The sequence below is a fragment of the Ceratotherium simum genome, chromosome 18, assembly GCF_057802395.1.
Source record: "Ceratotherium simum simum isolate JZ-2026a chromosome 18, ASM5780239v1, whole genome shotgun sequence".
NCBI classification, from domain to species: domain Eukaryota; kingdom Metazoa; phylum Chordata; class Mammalia; order Perissodactyla; family Rhinocerotidae; genus Ceratotherium; species Ceratotherium simum.
This window is the reverse complement of record NC_141917.1, coordinates 9415853-9434062: the sequence shown is the minus strand read 5'-3', so window position 1 is coordinate 9434062 and position 18210 is coordinate 9415853. Positions and strand designations below refer to the sequence as shown.

At 40.9% G+C, this 18210-nt stretch overlaps 1 protein-coding gene across 12 annotated transcripts in view; it reads left to right on the top strand.

Annotated features, from left to right (window-relative positions):
• The window catches only part of CTNND2 (catenin delta 2), an 879093-nt gene that overhangs the window by 754379 nt on the left and 106504 nt on the right, over window positions 1–18210 (top strand). For all 12 annotated transcript variants that reach the window (XM_087443138.1, XM_087443127.1, XM_087443130.1 and 9 more), the window contains 2 exons: window positions 2490–2675; window positions 14518–14691. In XM_087443138.1, coding sequence (XP_087299264.1) covers window positions 2490–2675; window positions 14518–14691 — 360 coding nt within the window. The remainder of the gene's footprint in view (window positions 1–2489; window positions 2676–14517; window positions 14692–18210) is intronic.

The following is an 18210-nucleotide window of genomic DNA, read 5'->3' as shown; positions in this document are numbered from 1 at the left end:
TAACCCAGTTCAATCCCTGGGACCTCCCTTGCCCCATGCTTCCCTCTACGCCTCCTCCCGCTCCGCTCCCCACTCTCCTCATCCCCACCTTCTCGCTCCCGTCCAGCTTCTCCCCAGCCACAGGTAGGTTATAAAGCGTTTCTCCAAACTGCAGATTTACTCCCCAGTAGTCGTTTGTTCAGTAGAGTCTTGGAGTTGCCCCCAGGGAAGACGAACAGCGGGATGAGGAAGAGTTTATTCTCCCCCGCCTTTGATGTAAGAAAAATCAGTTTGAGATGATTTAAAAATCGTTCTGACTTATGCCATAACATTTTCCTTTCAGGGAGAGACTTTTCTCCCTCTCATGCCTCGTCTTGTGTTTACCTGCTTTCATGTGGTTCCTTTTTTGATGCTGAGAGGATGCTTGAAATAGAAAATCAAGTTGACTCAAAGCCTGTGGGATTAGCAGCCCCTGAAACCTTGAAAAGCTGACAAGAAAGGTCTGGAATAGCAAAGGCTCCAGAGATCTATCCTGAAAACTGGTTTTCCTAGCTGATTTTCATGCCCCCACTAGTCAAGTAAAAGATATGCTGCCTTTTACCAGATTCCAGTCATAGGTGGGGAGCAGTGCAGGATTGGAACCCTGGCAGCCCCTGCCCCTTCCGGTCCCAACCTAGGCGTAGAGGGAAGTGACACAATCTGGTATGAGTTACCTACAGCTTCGGATCTCATTTCCTTCATCGGTAAAATGGAATGATGTTCCCTGCCTTGAGCAGTGGCAGTCACACTCTAGGTGTCTGTAAAATGATAGCCAAGGTGGCATGCTTTTAAAAATAAAACTTAACTCAGTTCCATTTTTTTCCATCATTATTTTGTCCCTTTTTAAAATTGGGTATTTTTTTTCCTCTTCTCAGAGTTCCACAAATCCAGAACAAAGGTCAAAAGGTTGAATGTTTACGTCCCCCTAAAATTCCTATGTGAAACCTGATCTCCAATGTGATGATGTTTGGAGGTGGGGCCTTGGGGAGGAAATAGAAGCACAGAGAGATTAAGCACTTTGCACCCAGCAAGGTCACACAGCTCATTAAATGGCAGAGTCAGGATTTGAAGCCAGACTGACCGGCTCTAGGTCACATGTTCCGGACCTCCAGGCAGTGCTGTCTCTGCCATTGTTTATGATATGAACCCTCTTATAGCATTTCCCATGTGCCGGGCACTCTTCTCAGTACTTACATACCGTGTTAGTTTCCCATTGCTGCTGTAACAAGTTGCCACAAACATGACGGCTTAAAACAACACAAATTTATTATCTTACCATTTTAGAGATCAGGAGTCCAAAAAAGGTCTCGTTAGGCTAAAATCCAAGTGTCAACAAGGCTTCATCCCTTTCTGAAGGCTCTAAGGGAGAATCCATTTCCTTGCCTTTTCCAGCTTCTAGAGCCTTCCCATGTTCCTTGACTCTTGGCCCCTTCCTCCATCTCTAAAGCCACTGATGGTGGGTCATGTCCTTTCCACACGGCTTCACTCTTCTGCCTCCCTCTTTCACTTATAGGATGCTCATGATTACATGGGCCCACCTAGATAATCCAGGATAATCTCCCCATCTGAAGGTCAGCTGATGAGCGACCTTAATTCTATCTGAAACCTCAGTTCCTCCCACCACATAATCTAACATATTCATAGGTTCCAGAGATTAAGATCTGGACATCTTGGGAGGGCATTATTCTGCCTACCACACATACATACTCTAGGTCACCTAATCTACACAGGAAGCTAAGATGTGGATACTATTAGGACCACGTTGCAGGGGAGGATATTGAGTCATGAGATGTTGGGTGCGTTGTCCAAGTCACACAGCCAATAGTCAGAGACCTAGGGTTCTACAGGGGTCCAGCTCTACACTGTGTGTCCTTAACCATGGTTTAACCCCCATGCTAAGAAAACAAGAGTGCCAGCCATCTCAAAGAAAATCAGTAACATGGAGATATTCATGGTCCCAGGTGACCATAGCGCCTGGCTTGCCTGGGACAACCCTGGTTTGTACCTCTTGCCCCATTTTACTCCCAGAAAGTGCTCTGGTGGTTGGTGAATATTAATGTCACCTTCCCAAGGCTGACGGAAATCCAGTTATCCGTGCTCTTGGTGATTCTGAGCCCCAGTCCCCAAGTGGGAGTTGTCTCTAAGTAGGTGGACGACATCTGGAACCTCTTGTGGTTATAGGTTCTTCTCTACTCATAAGTGAATTTCAATCAACAATGACAGCTGTTTATAGAAGTAACTATTGTTGATAAGTTGTTTCTTTGGGGGGAGAAACGGTCTGATGACCGTTCCAAGCTTCTTTAAATTCTCTCCACTGTGGCTGCCAAGGGACCCTTGAGGAGCCAGCAGCTGAATGCATCCAAAGAGAAATGTGTACGTGGAGATTGATTGCCTTTCTGGGTGGAGGAGAGCTTGTTAGTTTTTATTCATTCCTCCTCTGTTTCCTCTTTTTTTTTTTTTGGGTTCTCCAGACCGTTGAAAACTGTGTGTGCATCTTAAGGAACCTCTCGTACCGGCTGGCAGCAGAAACGTCTCAGGGACAGCACATGGGCACAGATGAGCTTGACGGGCTGCTCTGTGGTGAGGCCAATGGCAAAGACACAGAGAGCTCCGGGTGCTGGGGCAAGAAGAAGAAGAAAAAGAAATCCCAAGATCAGGTGATGCGGGCGACTCGCAGCTGCATGCAATTATCCCCTTCCCTAATGACAGCATTAATATCTCGTCTGTATATATAGGTACAGGGCTCTGCATTTTCAACGCGCGGTAAAATCACTCACGCATCTGCACAGCTTTCCTGTGGGAATTGCACAGCTGAGACGGTGGAAAATTAAGTGACTCCCCCCATGTCCCGCAGCTGAGCCAAGATAGGAAATTTCCAAAAGAGAAAGAGCCACTTGAGTCCCGGGCAAGCTGTAAGGTACCAGCTGGTAGAGTCGAGTCAGAGCCGGTTGCTGCTTCTTCTGTGGGTTGATTCACACGTTTATCGAGGTCCTTGTGGGGTTCAGGTGGGGTGCCTTGCAGGTCATGCAGGTGCACAGAATAGGTGTTGTCTAAGAAGGAAAGCCGAGGAGAGATGCACAAAAATCCAACATGTATTTTATGGCACATTTTGAAATGTTTGAATATGCAGTCTTGCACTTATTGTTGGAAATAGGAGTAGCAGTCTGAGAGTCACAGCCCTTCCAACAGAATGCCATTAGAAGCTTGGCCTTGGGGGACAATCTCGATGAATTCAGAAAGCTGTCCAGCTGAGGAGGCCTCTTCAGGATGGAAAGGACTTTACTTTGAGCAACTGTACATAGGTTACCCTGCAGGGATGTAAAGGCCAACAGGCAGCGACTCTCAGCCTTGGCAGAATCAGAACAACCTCCACCCCTCTCCCCGGGAGCCTCTGGGAGGCAGAACCCCTCACCCACCGGACCCCCAGGGAAGGGAGTAAGGTAAAGAAGTGTTCATCCTGCCGCCGGCCAGAAACCCTGCCACTGAGGTTTTCCCGTCTCCCCTGGACACTTGTCACCCGTCCAGCCTTCCCCTGGACTCTGTGGTCGTGTGTCCAGCCTTCCCCTGGACACTGGACCTATCTCCAGCTGCTGAGGGTCGTACAGACCCCAGGTCTGACTGTCCTCAGGAGTGGATGACTGAGAAAGAGGGACAGAGCCCACAACACTCTCTCTTGCCAGGTTTTTAATTCAAAGTAAAAATGCAAAAGTATCTGTTTAGATCATAGGACACTATTTTCTAAACTGTGTTAGAAATAGTTTTACTTCAAGTAAGGGTTAAAGGAACTATTTTATTTAGAGTAAGGATTAATGGGAATGCATTCTTAAATACAATTTCTAAATTTAACTTGACTGCGTCAGTGTTAGCACTTTTTGTAGGTTCTGGCTTTCTAGCTGTTCGTTGCCCCTGAGGGCTGCCCCAGATACTTCTACAACATTTAGATCTGTCTGTTCCTGCTTAAACATGCCTGTAATTTAGGAGATCCATGCTCATTGCCTCTTTGATGGCGACCTCCCGCTCTGAGAACTAGATTCCCAGCCCTGCATTCTCTCCTGTTGTGAGTCTCCGCTCTGCGTCTCCTGTCCTCTCCCTGAATCTGAGTAGCCTTTTAAGAGGATTGAGCTGTGGTTCTTAATTTAGCCACTTAAAACCATCCCACCAGGGGAATGTAGTGGTCAGCCAGCAGGTATTTATTGAACCTGCTACGTGCCAGGCATTATACTAAGTGATGTCAGATAACTCAGGTTTCCTACCCAGTACTTAAGGGGGCCAAACCATTGTGGGTTCTGCACATTTTCAATATCAAATAAATTAAACATGGCCTAACAAAGGTATAATGGGTTCTTCTCATGGTTTCGTTTTGCAGCATTATATACCATGGGGCCCTGTCCCTACACTGATTTATCCTGGGAAATGAGCCAACATAATGAAGGTTGAGAAGAAGAACAACATTTGGGCAGGAATACAGTGCTTTCCAATCTGCCCAATCATAATCCCCTGGTCTCACCCCCCACCTAAGGACTCAGAACCTCCTGGATGGGCCCCAGGCCACTTTGGAAGACAGATTTGGAAATTGCATCTATACAACATTAGCCTTGGCTACAACACTTTAAGCTGAGATTGAATTCACTCTGATTTCAAGGTTTTCTCTCCAATCTGTTGCTCAGATTCTGAAACACATCCTTCTGATGGCCCCTGTGCCTCTCACTGATGTCTCATTTTGTAAGATTCTGCTCTAAACCCTTTCTCCAACTCTGCCAAGGTGCACTCATGTGGCTTGAAGTCTTCCAAGTTCCAGGTGAGATGAGGGGTGATTGGGTCCAGAGAAGTCAGGGGTCAGAAGAGAAGATTCATGAACTTCACCCCAAGATATAGGCCTTCTTTCATGGTGTTAGCTGCCTCCTTGAAACTTTCTGGTGAGAGGTTTTCCAGGCTTAGAACACTGTACTTTGAACCATATTTTATGACTTCGATGAGCTCTTTCTTAAGTTGAGTAAGATGAAGTGATTAATAGCATTTTATGATTTTTGCCAAAGTCTTAATGAAAATTTATATGGTTCATTTGTCCCATTTCTTTTACAGTATTCTTTAAGGGGAAAATAAAAAGAATTTCTTTAAGAAAGTTTTGCTGAAGCTACCATGAGTTAAAACACAATTGAATGTTGTTGTTTATAAAGAAACTTCAAAGTTATGATTTCAACCAAATGACAGTTTTTTAAAAAGTGTTTTAACTGGGCTCTCATATAGTACAAAAATATTCTGAAGTGCCAAAAAATTCACTATCAAGCTTATTAAGGATGTAAACAGATAACAATTAACGCTTGTTCGAAAAGCTATTTAGTATGTTTTGTCAAGTTCAAAATATTTAAGTCAAAATATTTAAAAGTCAAAAAAGTCAAGATATTCAAAATATCTTGCATTTGAAGACTGATAGAAGGGAGGCAAAGCTGAAAGGCCTGGAGGCAGAAGGGAGAACAAAGTTGGAATATAAGATGAAATGAAGAAGAGGAGGAACAGGAAGGCACCACCAATCCAGTGGGCCTCCTGGCTTGGCGGTCAGTCCCAGGGAGATAACTGAGTTAAGATGGCACCACCTGCTGGGAAAGATGGGCATCTGAGCCAGCCCATCCCTGGGGTCTCAGCAGGGAAAAAGTGCTTCACCCTGAGGATTTCCTTAAGTACTTTGCTTCTGAGGAAAGCAGGCTGCCAGTCCAAGGAGTCTAAAGGATTTCAAGTCCTCAAGTGAGAGGAGGAGCCAAGACCCTACTGTAAACAGGTTGCAGCAAGGTGAGAAATGTTCCTGGACCTCTCTAGGACAAAGCATCCGCATCTCTGCTAACACCAGAACAACAGGTTACCTTCCGAGCCTGCAAACTGACTTAACTCATCTAGAAGCTTCCAGAGAGTTCTAGGTTTATAGCTTTAAAAATGGTCAGATATCATCCTTCCCCTGGAATTGCTCATAAAGTCAGGTTTTTAAAGAAATTGTGGTGATTAGAGAAAATATATAATACAAAGTAAAGTGAAGAAAGAAATATAAAAACAGGTGTGTATATAGATACAGATAGAATGTAGATAAAACCTGGCCAGTTTTGTAAAATATGTGTCATATGCAAATATAAAATATATGCATATATAAAAATGTATGTGTTTCTAGAAAAAGCGAGGTAACATCAAAGACAGAAGATGATTCATTTTTTGTATTTATGTATTTACAGATTTTCTACAAGGGACATGCATTTGTAATCTTTTCAAATGCCATTTAGAAAATAATATTCAAAAAGGCACTAAGTCAATGTTTGCTTATAAAAATGTATGTTTTCTTCTCTTAAATGTAAGATGCCTCTGAGAAAGGCATAACGAGCAGTGTAAAATGAAAAGATCTAATCCACAACAGATACTTCCCAGGACAGAGGAACCAAAGAGTTTACCAGGAGAAACGTGAGGCTCTTCACATCTACAGTCCAGGAGCAGAAATGGGGCAAAGAAGACCAGGGGGCGGGCGGTGCTCTTTCCTTTAGGGCCCACCCAAAAAGTCACACACATCTGTTGCTCACACCCCTTTGCTCTGAATGGGTCACGTTAGCATTTGTGCTGCAAGGGAGGCTGGGAAATGCAGTGTTTTTGTGGGGCAACCAAGACCCTAGGTGAACTTTGGACATTTTCTTAGCTAAAGGAAAAAAGGGTGCACTGGCATTCTAAGGGGGTGCAGTAGGAGCTCTCGGTCCCTGGAGGGGGGATAGTTTATCACTGAAATTGTTTAGAATCGTCTGCACATAGTAGTTAAAAGAAGACTGACTTTTATTCATCTCACTGTTTGGAAATTCTCTGCAAACAGTGCAGCACCTGCTTACCTGCACCCAGGTGACTGCACCCACTGCCCGCCTTGGCACAGCACTGTAGGGAAGAACAGGTGTGGGCACATTGCCCACTCTGCCTCACTCTGCACGCTGTTGTACACAGTTATTATCTCTTGACTCAGCATGACCTCTTTTCTTGGCAGTAAATAGTCGTTTACACTGGAATGTGGAAGGGCTACCAAGAATTCCATTGTAAGGGTATACTGTGATGTGTGAACAATATCAATTATCAGAAAATTAGGTTGCTTCCAAATTTTAACTAATGTAAATTGTAGTAAACATCTGTGCAGTTAAATCTCCCCTACGTCCTTAATCACGTTTCAAGGATGAATTCATAGAAGTGAAATATCTAGACCAGAAGAATGTTTTTCAAGCTTTGGATACATAAGCCAAAATGTATCTTAATCACCCTAGATGCTGATGACAGTTTAAGCACATTTTAATTTGATTTATTATCACTTGATGGATCTGCCCTTTATTATTCTTGATGCTTTTGAGTTCTCATTTCCTAATATCACAGGTTGTTTTTCTTTCTTCCAGACAGTTTTCATTTTCTTAATAGTAACCATACTTTTTCTTTTGCTGGTTAGTACCATTTCCTTTCTAACCATCTGCTTATTTCAGCTGCCGTTCGTTCCTCACAGCTGATTCCGGTATAGTCTCCCTCTGCCTTCACCTCACCATATGCCAGGAGCTTGGTGACTCAAGACATGCTATTTACTGTCCTCAAAGCAATAAATCACGTGAGCCTGCAATGATCACGGCTGCACATTTTTATGTAATGACTCTCCTTTGCCACTACCCATAAATGAATGAGATTCTTCTCCTATTTCTTATACACCTCTCGTATAAAATATATCCCATCACCTAAAATGCTGCTCTTCTGCTTTTGGCAAGTTTACAGACTTAAAACTCTATTTTAGGTGTCTCACTTAGTTTCCTTATTTACATTTTAGTATTCAGTACACCACACCGTTAATAAATACTCTGTGTTTTGTACTACTAGGCCAGGGTTTCTCAACCTTAGCACTGTTGACATTTTGAGCTGAATAGTTCTCTGTTGTGGGGGCAGGCCTGTGCATTATAGGATGTTTATCAGCATCCCTAGCCTCTACCCGGTAGATCCCAATAGGGTCCCCTCCCCCACTTGTGACAAACAAAAATGTCTCCAGCCTTGCTAATTGTCCCCTTGGGTGGGAAAGTTGCCCCAGCTGAGACTGACTATACTAGACTATCTCTGAGGGATGTATTACCAAAGATATAAACAAACAAACAAAACTACAGGATTACCTGAAGGAGGTTGGCATGTCAGGGACAGACCTCCCTTTAAAAGGCGGGTAATGGGGAAGTCATGGCCCAGGTGGATGGGAAGTTAGGAGCAGAGAGACTTCTAGATGAAAGTTAGGTTCCATCACGATGACTTGGGGAAGGGACAGGCCAGCCTGGTGATGTGGACCAGCCTTGATAACGCTCCTCTGTGGGGTACAGCACAGCGGCCTCATTTTGCCAATCTCTGGAGTAGGCAGCACCACCAGCCTCCCTCTGACCTCTTCCTAAAGGATGTGTGCCCGCACAGCCCCTTGGTCCCACACCCATGGAGGTGAATCAGCAAGCCTGTCCCTGAATGCCTTCTGCTCTGATGCTTTGTTCGGAAAACACCATACCCTGCCCCTGCTTTAATACGGGTTTCTAATCTCTCAAATGCAAAACCCCTCATATCTTCTGCAAGGAGAACCTGGAGACAATGTGTGGCACACACATGCAGCTAATTGGCCATCACCTCTTGCCTTCATCCTCTGCTGCTCTTTGCACAGCTCATACCCCCTGTAGTCAGTGTCTTCTGAGCAGCTTCCAGGGGAATTCAGAAAGCTGAGCTACCCTTTGCTTTGAATTCCCCAAATGTCAACACAGTAATCATTTCTCTTCTGGGTTTTTACAGTTGTTTGGAGTTTTTAAATAAACACCACTTCTATTCTCCACTTCCCTTACCCATTTCCCCAAAAGCTGGAAGTGATAATGAAACGCTGTAAAGGGAAAATCAATTAGTGACTCTGCTGTTCAAACCAAGTCAAGCAAAAATGACAGACAGTGGATGGACTTGTGGTTAGGTTGCTGCTTTTTTTTTTTTTGCTGAGGAAGATTCGCCCTGAGCTCACATCTGTTGCCTATCTTTCTCTTTTTTGCTTGAAGAAGATTCACCTTGAGCTAACACCTGTGCCAGTCTTCCTCTATTTTGTATGTTGGTTGCTCCCACAGCATGGCTGATGAGTGGTGTAGGTCTGCGCCCGGGATCCCAACCCTCTAACCCACGCCGCTGAAGCTGAGCACGCCAAACCTAACCACTATGCCCCAAGGCCAGCCCCCAGGTTGTTGCTTTTTAAAGTACTGGCTGCAACCTAATTAAACCAAACGCTGCATGAGAGAACATCCCTGACAGTTTACCTTCTTGGAAACATCTTAAAGCTGTCTTCTCTTCCTGCATTTTGTGACATGTGACTTCAGCTGAGCGGGAGGAGGGGGATTTTAAAATCAAGATGTTTCCCTGTCACCGCAGGTCCACTCCCTTTATCTTGCAGTATCTCTGGACTGTTGTTTATTTCACTGAACTCCCTTAAAAAGAAAAGCTTGCACATGTGTAATGACTGTGATGCCCCCTCCTTGGGGGAGATATCTAGGCAAAAGAGATGCATTCCGCTGGTGAAGAGGCCTTTTCTATTTGTGTTCTGAAGATACAGCCCAGCAGTAAAAGCTCTTTTCTTTACATAAACATGGATGGCTGTGACATATATCAGAGGAACAGTGGCATATTTTAGCACTTATCCTGAAATGTAAATATTTCTCCCCTTAGGCGAGCACTTCTTGTTCGCATCTCCATGGTACCCAGCCCATTGCCTTGGAGATGGAGACTGGGGCACTTGTATGCCCCTACAGAGGGGCAGAGCTGAAGTCTCTTGTTAACTTCTCATTCAGTAGGGTCTTTTATGAGTGTAATAATCAGAGTAGTCTTGTGAGCCACCATCCCTTAAAGAACCCCACGTTTACAAAGTCTCTTTGTAAAACGTATGGACATCTTTACGTTCTGGTTTTTTAACTTTCTGATTTTTAGCCCTAAGGCACATCTTTCTCTTCATTTAAGGAGCAAATGGCTTCCACTATTCCATCCTCAAGTCAACTAAGATAGAAATCTTTTAAATAGAATTTAAGCGCTATGGGGAAGCAAAAGTATTAAAAACAAGTCCAAAGAAAGGCTTTTTTTTCTTTTTTTTTATCCTACACATTGAACACATTCCCACATCTATGTGATTTTCTTTCTAAGCAGGCATTTCTTACAGTGGCCCATGTATCTCTTCTTCCCTGACCGTGACGGTATCAAAAAGCATCCTGTCCAAATTTCAGCAGCCCGTTGGCTTCTAACATGGGAACGTGTTATTCACTTCCTTTTCAAGAAGGTTTGAGCATTACGTTCTTGGAGAGAGAATATATATTTTAAATTTTACACAATTTTAAAAAATGAATGGTATAAATTATTCACTGATTTGCTTATTGACATTATTCATACAGTCATTCATTTAAAGTTAGTAAAGAAATGTTATGTTCTGTTATGAATGTCTGATATGTTATTGAGTGTGGCGCTATCTGGGCTGACAAATCAATCTGTTGGTTTTCTCTGTGACCTACTGTCAACATAATCCTGCCACACTCTCCTTGCTTTGCTGCCAGCCTGTCCCCAAGAGAGTGCCATGGCCGAAAAGTCATGTAGCTAGAAGGCCCCACTAACACTGAGTTGTCTTAGTCCTCCCTGTGATTACCGTCTTAGTCTGCTGTAGTCTGGGTACTATAACAAAATACCATAGACTGGGTGTTAAGCATTTATTTCTCATAGTTCTGGAGGCTGGAAGTCCAAGATCAAGGGGCTGGCAAAGATCGGTGTCTGTTGAGGGCCTCTTCCTGGTTCACAGATGTCCGCCTTCTTGCTCTGTCTTTACTTGGGGGAAAGAGAAAGCTCTGATCCCTTTATCTCTTTATAAGGGCACTAAACACATAATGGGGTCTCTACCTTTATGACCTCATCTAAACCTAATTACCTCCCAAAAGTCCCCCCCCAAATACCATCACATTGGGGATTAGAGCTTCAACATATGAATTTTGGGGAGACACAAACATTTAATCCATAGTATTATCCATAAAAAAAACCTTAAGAACTCTAGTATAACCCACTCAATCCTTAGCTTCATGAACTCTAAATATATATGTAAAATTCTAAATTCCTATAAACAAGACAATGAATAAGATGAGCTTTAACACTAGAAATATGTTCTCTGGCATTTTTTTCTATTTAACAACATGTGAATGACTTGCACAAAGTATAATTTGAACACTTAAGTAATACCTTTAGGAATCAAGACCTGCTAGAACTTTTGTAAGCATGAGGAGGAAGGGATATTTTCACTGACAATTTCCCCCAAGCTGGAATAAAACTTTTTTAAACTACAAATGTGTTTCTCCTTTTTCTTCTCCTTTCCCTTTATCTAATCTCTGCTTGATTTTTAAACTTCAACTTGATGAATGAAGATATATAAATGCACACTTACATGTTTGTGTATGTGTATGTCACAATCTGGGAACAGTCCAAAACAAATACGATTTTCGTAAGGCTTGTAAATTTAGTCCTGTGTTCTTAGGACTGAAGAGCTGGATGATCAGTGTTCTGTGTTAAAGATTGAGCCACTGCTTGCCTCCAGTCCATTGCAGTTCTGTAGAAATTTCAGGGTAGATGCATGTTATTGTTAAATTTATAAATGACGTATTCCCACTTTGGTAAAAGAGTTGCGTATCCCATGGCCTCTCGTGGATCCTCACTGTAGAAGAAGGTTTGCATTGAAATTTGCATGTACAGGACTGTTTCACAGCTTCATTCTGGTCCTGATGTCACCATTGTCATGTACTCCTGCTGATGTTGATTTCCTAGGCAACATACGTCTAGTATGTTAGCACAACTCTTAAAGAAGACTTCTGGTCTTTTTATAGGGGATGAAAATATATTTTTTAATGGACAATTGATATTTCTTTCCCCATTAACTCAATAAAAGTTTGAATGAAGTAGCCAGATCAAGGCCAAATACATTAGCTGGCTTTGAAATAGTTCTTTTTCTTCGGTATTGACACGCCAGGTGCTGTCAACGTCCTGAAATAGCAGAGAATCTCCTTTGAACCCCATTTTTACTTGCCATCAAAGATTATCAGTATTCACATCAGTTTTCCTTTTATTTCCTTCAGATTTTCTCTGTAGCCATTAAAAAAGGATTGTAATAAAAGGTATTTAAGAACTACATAGATCACATGTCAGAGCAGAAGAAAATTGTCTACTGATTTAGCCATTTATCCTGTTTTATTGCACAGAAGTTAGAAAAGGAGAGCAAGATGAAACCCAGCAAATGATAACACAGCTGCTTTCTGCTCTTTTTATAGTTTGGCTGTCACATTTTGTAATGAGCATGCAAATACTGCTTCTATATACCTCCCGCTGTTCTGTTAGCTCACATATGAGAGGGAAATTTCATCCATGTTGGGTTCTAAATTTCATAGTCTGATTTTTCTGAATATTGTTAAATCTTTTTATGAAAATGATAGCATAAAAGTTTTAAGGAGATGATAAAATAAAAAAATGAAAAAAAAAAACAAATGAAATAATTTTCCATTTCCTATTGCACTAGCAGTAAGATTCAGTACCCCAAGCTGGTTTCCTTGAGAAGCCAGTATTTCCCCTGCTTCATGTTTGAAGTCAGCAAACCTACAAAATGACTGTTCTCTTTTTCTAGTGCCGTCTTTCTATCCAGTGCAGTGAGCCAGTCTCAAATAATGAACCAGAGCAATGTGACAAGCCTGCTTCACTTTTAATTTTGTTTTTTCGTGTGTTGAGAAGAGATGTACTGCTTTCATTGACAGGCTGTGCACAGGTGCAAAGTCATCTTTGAACGGTTTAGAAGTGGCTTTGGTTAAAAGCACAAGAAGATTCCCACACTGAGTGTCTTTGTTATAAAGTTGAAATTGAGTGACACTCTCATTGAAAATGACCTTTAATGGGATGTCCCATGTCCATCCACGGGGTGTCATTCATCTCTGAGCTTTAGCCTTGACTTAAACTGAGCTATATCATAATTGAGAAAAAGAAGGCATGAGTTTTTAATTTTTCTTTTGGAAAATGAATGATGAAATTCTTGAAATTATTTGTTACAGTTAAATAACTTTATATTATGTCTAACAACACTTCCACTTTTACGTTACAAGGATACAAAGTAAGCCTGTGTTTTCTTCCAGTAAAATTTTCAGAACAAAGGAACTTACACAGATTCTGAAATGTAGTTTTGTTTTCTATTTATACGTATATATACACATACATATGCATATACATAGAATATCTGTGAGAAAGCTTAGTGTATGTCATTTAGATTGTATTTATTTTAAACAATCATTATTAAACACAAATAAGCAGTTAAATAACTTAGTACTAAAGGAATTAGAAAGGAATTGTTTTGTTTTGCTGTGATTTTCCTCAAAAGTGAATATGGGAATATTTTTTCTAAACATACAGTTTACTTCGTTTCTACCCTCCTTATACTCATTGTTTTTATTTTTCATAAAAGATAAAGGCTGTGTGTGATCAAAGATCAGAATCATTATTACAATTTTTAATATTTTTTAAATTATGAGTAACACAACAGAAAATTTGAAATATAGAACAAAATGAAAGATATAAACATTCTGTTAATAAGTTTTTATTATCATTGCAGGTTTTTTGTGATGCATTTTACTTGGTATAAAGCACAAACCCCATATACCACTTTGCATCCTACTTTGTTCATTTAACTTTTATCATAATAATTTGTCCAAGTCACTACACAATCTTCACAATTATCATTTTTAATAGTCTACTGATATTCTTTTGTGCATATAATCCATAATTTTTAAATTATCTAATTAATTTTTAATTACACATTTTCCTGTTATTCGTTAGATTTACTTCAAAGCAAACTTAAGAGAATTGCTGGAAGTCTAGATTTGCCTATAGCTTGTGTCAATGAATCTAATAAACTATAGCAATTTTCTCTCTTTTGCCCATTCTGTCATTTATTTGATGCCCATAGATGCAACAATAGTACTCAAAATCAAACAAATATGTATTTTATAAGTTATATACGAATTTATAACATTTAACACTTATGCGTAAGAAGCGAGGACATTTGTTACTAACTACTGTGTTATGCCAATAGTATGCCAACTGTAAAATATGCTACCTTGTTTAGCCTTCTTCCACCCTGCCCAATCAAAATTAATCCATCTTTTCTCCTTCCTTCCTATAGCAATGTGCTAGAATCATGCTCAGAGAGCTTATCCATTCTACTGTCAGTTACATTCACTTACGTATATACTCCACCCTCCATCATAAGCTCTCAGTGGGCGGGAATGGCTCTCCTATTTTTAGTGGCCCCTGGACAACTAATGCATTACCTACATGCAGTAGATGTTCACCAAATGTTAGGACTCGCTGCTTTTGTTTTCGTCTGTACTGTTGCAGAAGGCAGTACCGGGGAGTGTAATGATGTTAAAGATGTTTACTCTCTCATTTTTCTTCCACCAGTGGGATGGAGTAGGACCTCTTCCAGACTGTGCAGAACCACCAAAAGGGATCCAGATGCTGTGGCACCCATCAATAGTCAAACCCTACCTCACACTGCTCTCTGAGTGCTCAAATGCAGACACGCTGGAAGGGGCGGCAGGCGCCCTGCAGAACTTGGCTGCAGGGAGCTGGAAGGTATGACTAGTTTGTTACAATAAAAGAGAAATCTAGAATTATGAGCACATTCTTAGAAAGTAATACAAGTCCAATTTTGAGAAATGCAGTTCTAATCAAGTTTTTGAGGACATCAGAGAAAGACCAGTTACATTGAACTGTTGGACTTAGAAAGGTATTTTTTTTTTTTAAATTCTGCTTAAGGGCTCAGGGGTCCTTGAAGATCATTACAAAACACAGGTGAAGAGATGTAAGTATAGTCAATGAAAATGCTGTGATATGCTTTCCATTCTGTTTGTATAGCTGAGGTACTTAGTTTTCAAGGGAAATTGTGACATGTTGATGCTTTTCAAAGCGCTATCATTGACTGTTAAGGGAGCTAATACCTAAACACTTTATATAAAAACCCGTGTGAATCCCTATAATGTTGTAGCTCATCCTGTCTCCAAAGGAAAAGAACCTCTTGCGTTTTTAAATTATGGGCTTACAGAGAAGACTAGTATTGCTAGTCATCTTTGGCAAAAATGTTACGGTAAAGCAAATGTATGATTGGGAAGGAGGTTAGGAGGGCCTTTTTCTCTGAGTCTTTATAAACACACACTGTTCCACTTATGGGTTTTCACAGAAAATTTCCATGACCCTCATTTTGTGTAGAAAGGGATTGACCATAGCAAAGAATTCTTGAGTTTGGTTGCTAATAGTTACAGGAACTAACTTGCCTCATTGCATAAAAAAGTGTAACCTCTTAGAAGAATGGGAGCGTATAGAGAAAATATCAGGAGAGGAAGTTTGGACCTATACCATCCACTTTCCATTCATTTTATCAGAGCCTGGGGTTTGAGATATGCATAAATCACTCTTTTCTTTAACATTCATTTTCTTCAAACCAGTGTTAATATAGACGCATTGCTACAGATAATTCTCGGAATCTCAGTACCATAGGTACCATATGTACTGGCTTCAGTATTATCTTGTAACTATACCCTCCCTTCTTATTATACCTTTCAATATCTGCCTTCTTGTTACCTCTCTCTCTCTCTGTTATCATTTGTTTCCACTGCTACAGTCCCAGCTGCAGCACTGCCTTCTTTCTCGAGTGTGACATCCCAGCTCTTGGGGCCCAATCCCTGACACTACTTCTCAGGAGTTGGCTACTGATGCATGGGCCAGCCCACCCCTTCTTTAGAGAGTCTTAGGAATGAGCATAATTGTCCCCTTCCTCCCCTGCCCATAGGTATCCCTAATGTACTGAAAGAATTCGGGTTGGACTAGGCTTGAAGTGAAGTTGTCTGTTGCTTTCAACCAGAGAAAAGCTTCAAAAGTAGACTCACACCAGGCAGAATTCCAGACAATAGCCGTGCATGACTAGGAAAGAGATAATAATGGATATCACTTCCGTGAACTAATCCTTAGATCTTATCTCCCTCTAAATTTAGGAGGTTTGACTCAAATCATGATTCAAACCCAGGCTCTACCATTCCTGAGCTTCTTGACCCTGGGCAAATTATAGCACCTCATATGTCTCAGATGTGTCATCTTAAAACAGAGAATATTGTGGCTGCTTCATATCACATCATGCAGATCAATCACAACACTGGATGCAAAGATGGAAGTGGGATGTCATAGGCCAAGAGGTTGTTGCTATATATGGCCAAGAGTACTGTGTTGCTGCAAGTCCCTACCGAGCTCCCCTGACTTGGAGGACTGATTAGATGGGCCTGGGAAAGTGGGCTCTGGGCTGCAGGCCCACTGCATGAGTCTGACCTGAGGCACAGCGCCATCTAGATGGTGGCAAATCAACTTTGCCATCTTAAAATGTGATTTTTTAGTGAATTATTATTTTCCTTGAGAAATACTTAGATTCTTATCATAACAATTTAAAACTGGAGAAATGTCTTTGAGCCCTAGAAGATTTTAAATGTAAGACCACAACTTTTACTTTAAACGTTAAACTCTATATTCTATATGTTCAAAAAGTTAATCAGAAACATGGAAAACATATTAAAGACCCAAATAAAACTTCTAGAGTTTAAAGTCCAATGTTTAAAACAAAAAATACATGGAAATGAGATTAACAGCATATTAGACGTTGTGGAATTAAGATTAGTGAACTGGACGACAGCAGTGAAAACTATACAAAATGATACACAGAGAAAAAAGAAAAAAATTTACAGTGCATCAGGGAGCTTCGAGTGGCCTGATGTATGTGTGGAGTCCCTAAATGAGAGAAGAGAGAAAAGAGGAAGAGAACAGAAAAAAATATTTGAAGATATAATGGTTGAAAACTTTTCAGATTTAGTGAAAAAGCATAAACTCACAGATCCAAGGAGCTCAAGGAACCCTAGGCACAGGAAACATGAAGAAACTATACCAAGGTACATTATAATCAGATTGCTCGACATCAGTAGTAAAGAGAAAATCTTAAAAGCAGCCAGAGGAAAAAAGACATGTTCTATAGCAAGAACTGCACCACATCTAAACACCAAGTTTAAGGATCAGTGTCACCAATTATTCATTTATTTGTACGAGTCCTTTCTGAGCTACTAAGAATGTCCTCTGGAAGAGAATCTGGTCTGTAAGCCCTTTGAGGACAGAAGCCCAGTCCCATTTATTTCTTTGTACCCCACTGCTCAGCCCTGTGCTTGGCTGAGTGAAAACACTCAAACACAAGCATTTAACTGACATAGCATCTATAGCCACATGTCTTTCCTGTGGATAGCAATCTTTCATATTTATATACATCTATCAGTCACTAAGAGATTAAAAGCACATCTTATGACCAGGCCGTGTTCAGATGGTCACATTTTATGATTCTTCATTTGGTTCTTTGATTCAGATTGGAATATGTGGTTAATATAATATAAAATTGATAGAAAGGAATTATAGGAGAACTGTTTTCTTTTCTGTTTCCAGACTCATTAATGCTTTGCAGGCTGCAGGTTTTGATAGCTTTGCCCACTTCCACAATTCCTAGTGTTGAACTTTCTGTTTAAATTATGAGGCTCTGTGTCTCAGAGGTAACCAGGTCAGCTGGGAGAGCTGCTGAGATATGTCTGGCTCTTTAGGCATTTGGAGTAATAAAATTATAGGTTATAATTTATACTACTTCTTACTAATTTATTTTATACTAATTCATACTATGTTGGTAATCAAAAATTCTCTCCTACTTTTGGATTATATGAGAATCATGGAAGAAGTATGATAAAAGTTCTCAATGATTTCTGACAATAACGTCTTGCTGACTGTTTTCAGCGCATAAACCTGTACATTAGTTCAGCACAGTTATCTCCAGTGTAAAATTTATGTCTACATATCTAGAAGGCATTAATTTGGTAAATTTTTACATTACTAATAGAGTAGAGACTACCAAGAAGGAGGCAGAGGGTCTGGAACAGCTGAAGTCGATGTCACGAAAGCTGTTCTGTATTTTAGACAAAGTTTAATGACTATGACCATCGGATTTCCCAGTCCACATCAGATTTCAAGCAACAAATTAAAAAATGCAAGAAGTGCCTCTTATAAGCAGGCACATAGATCTGC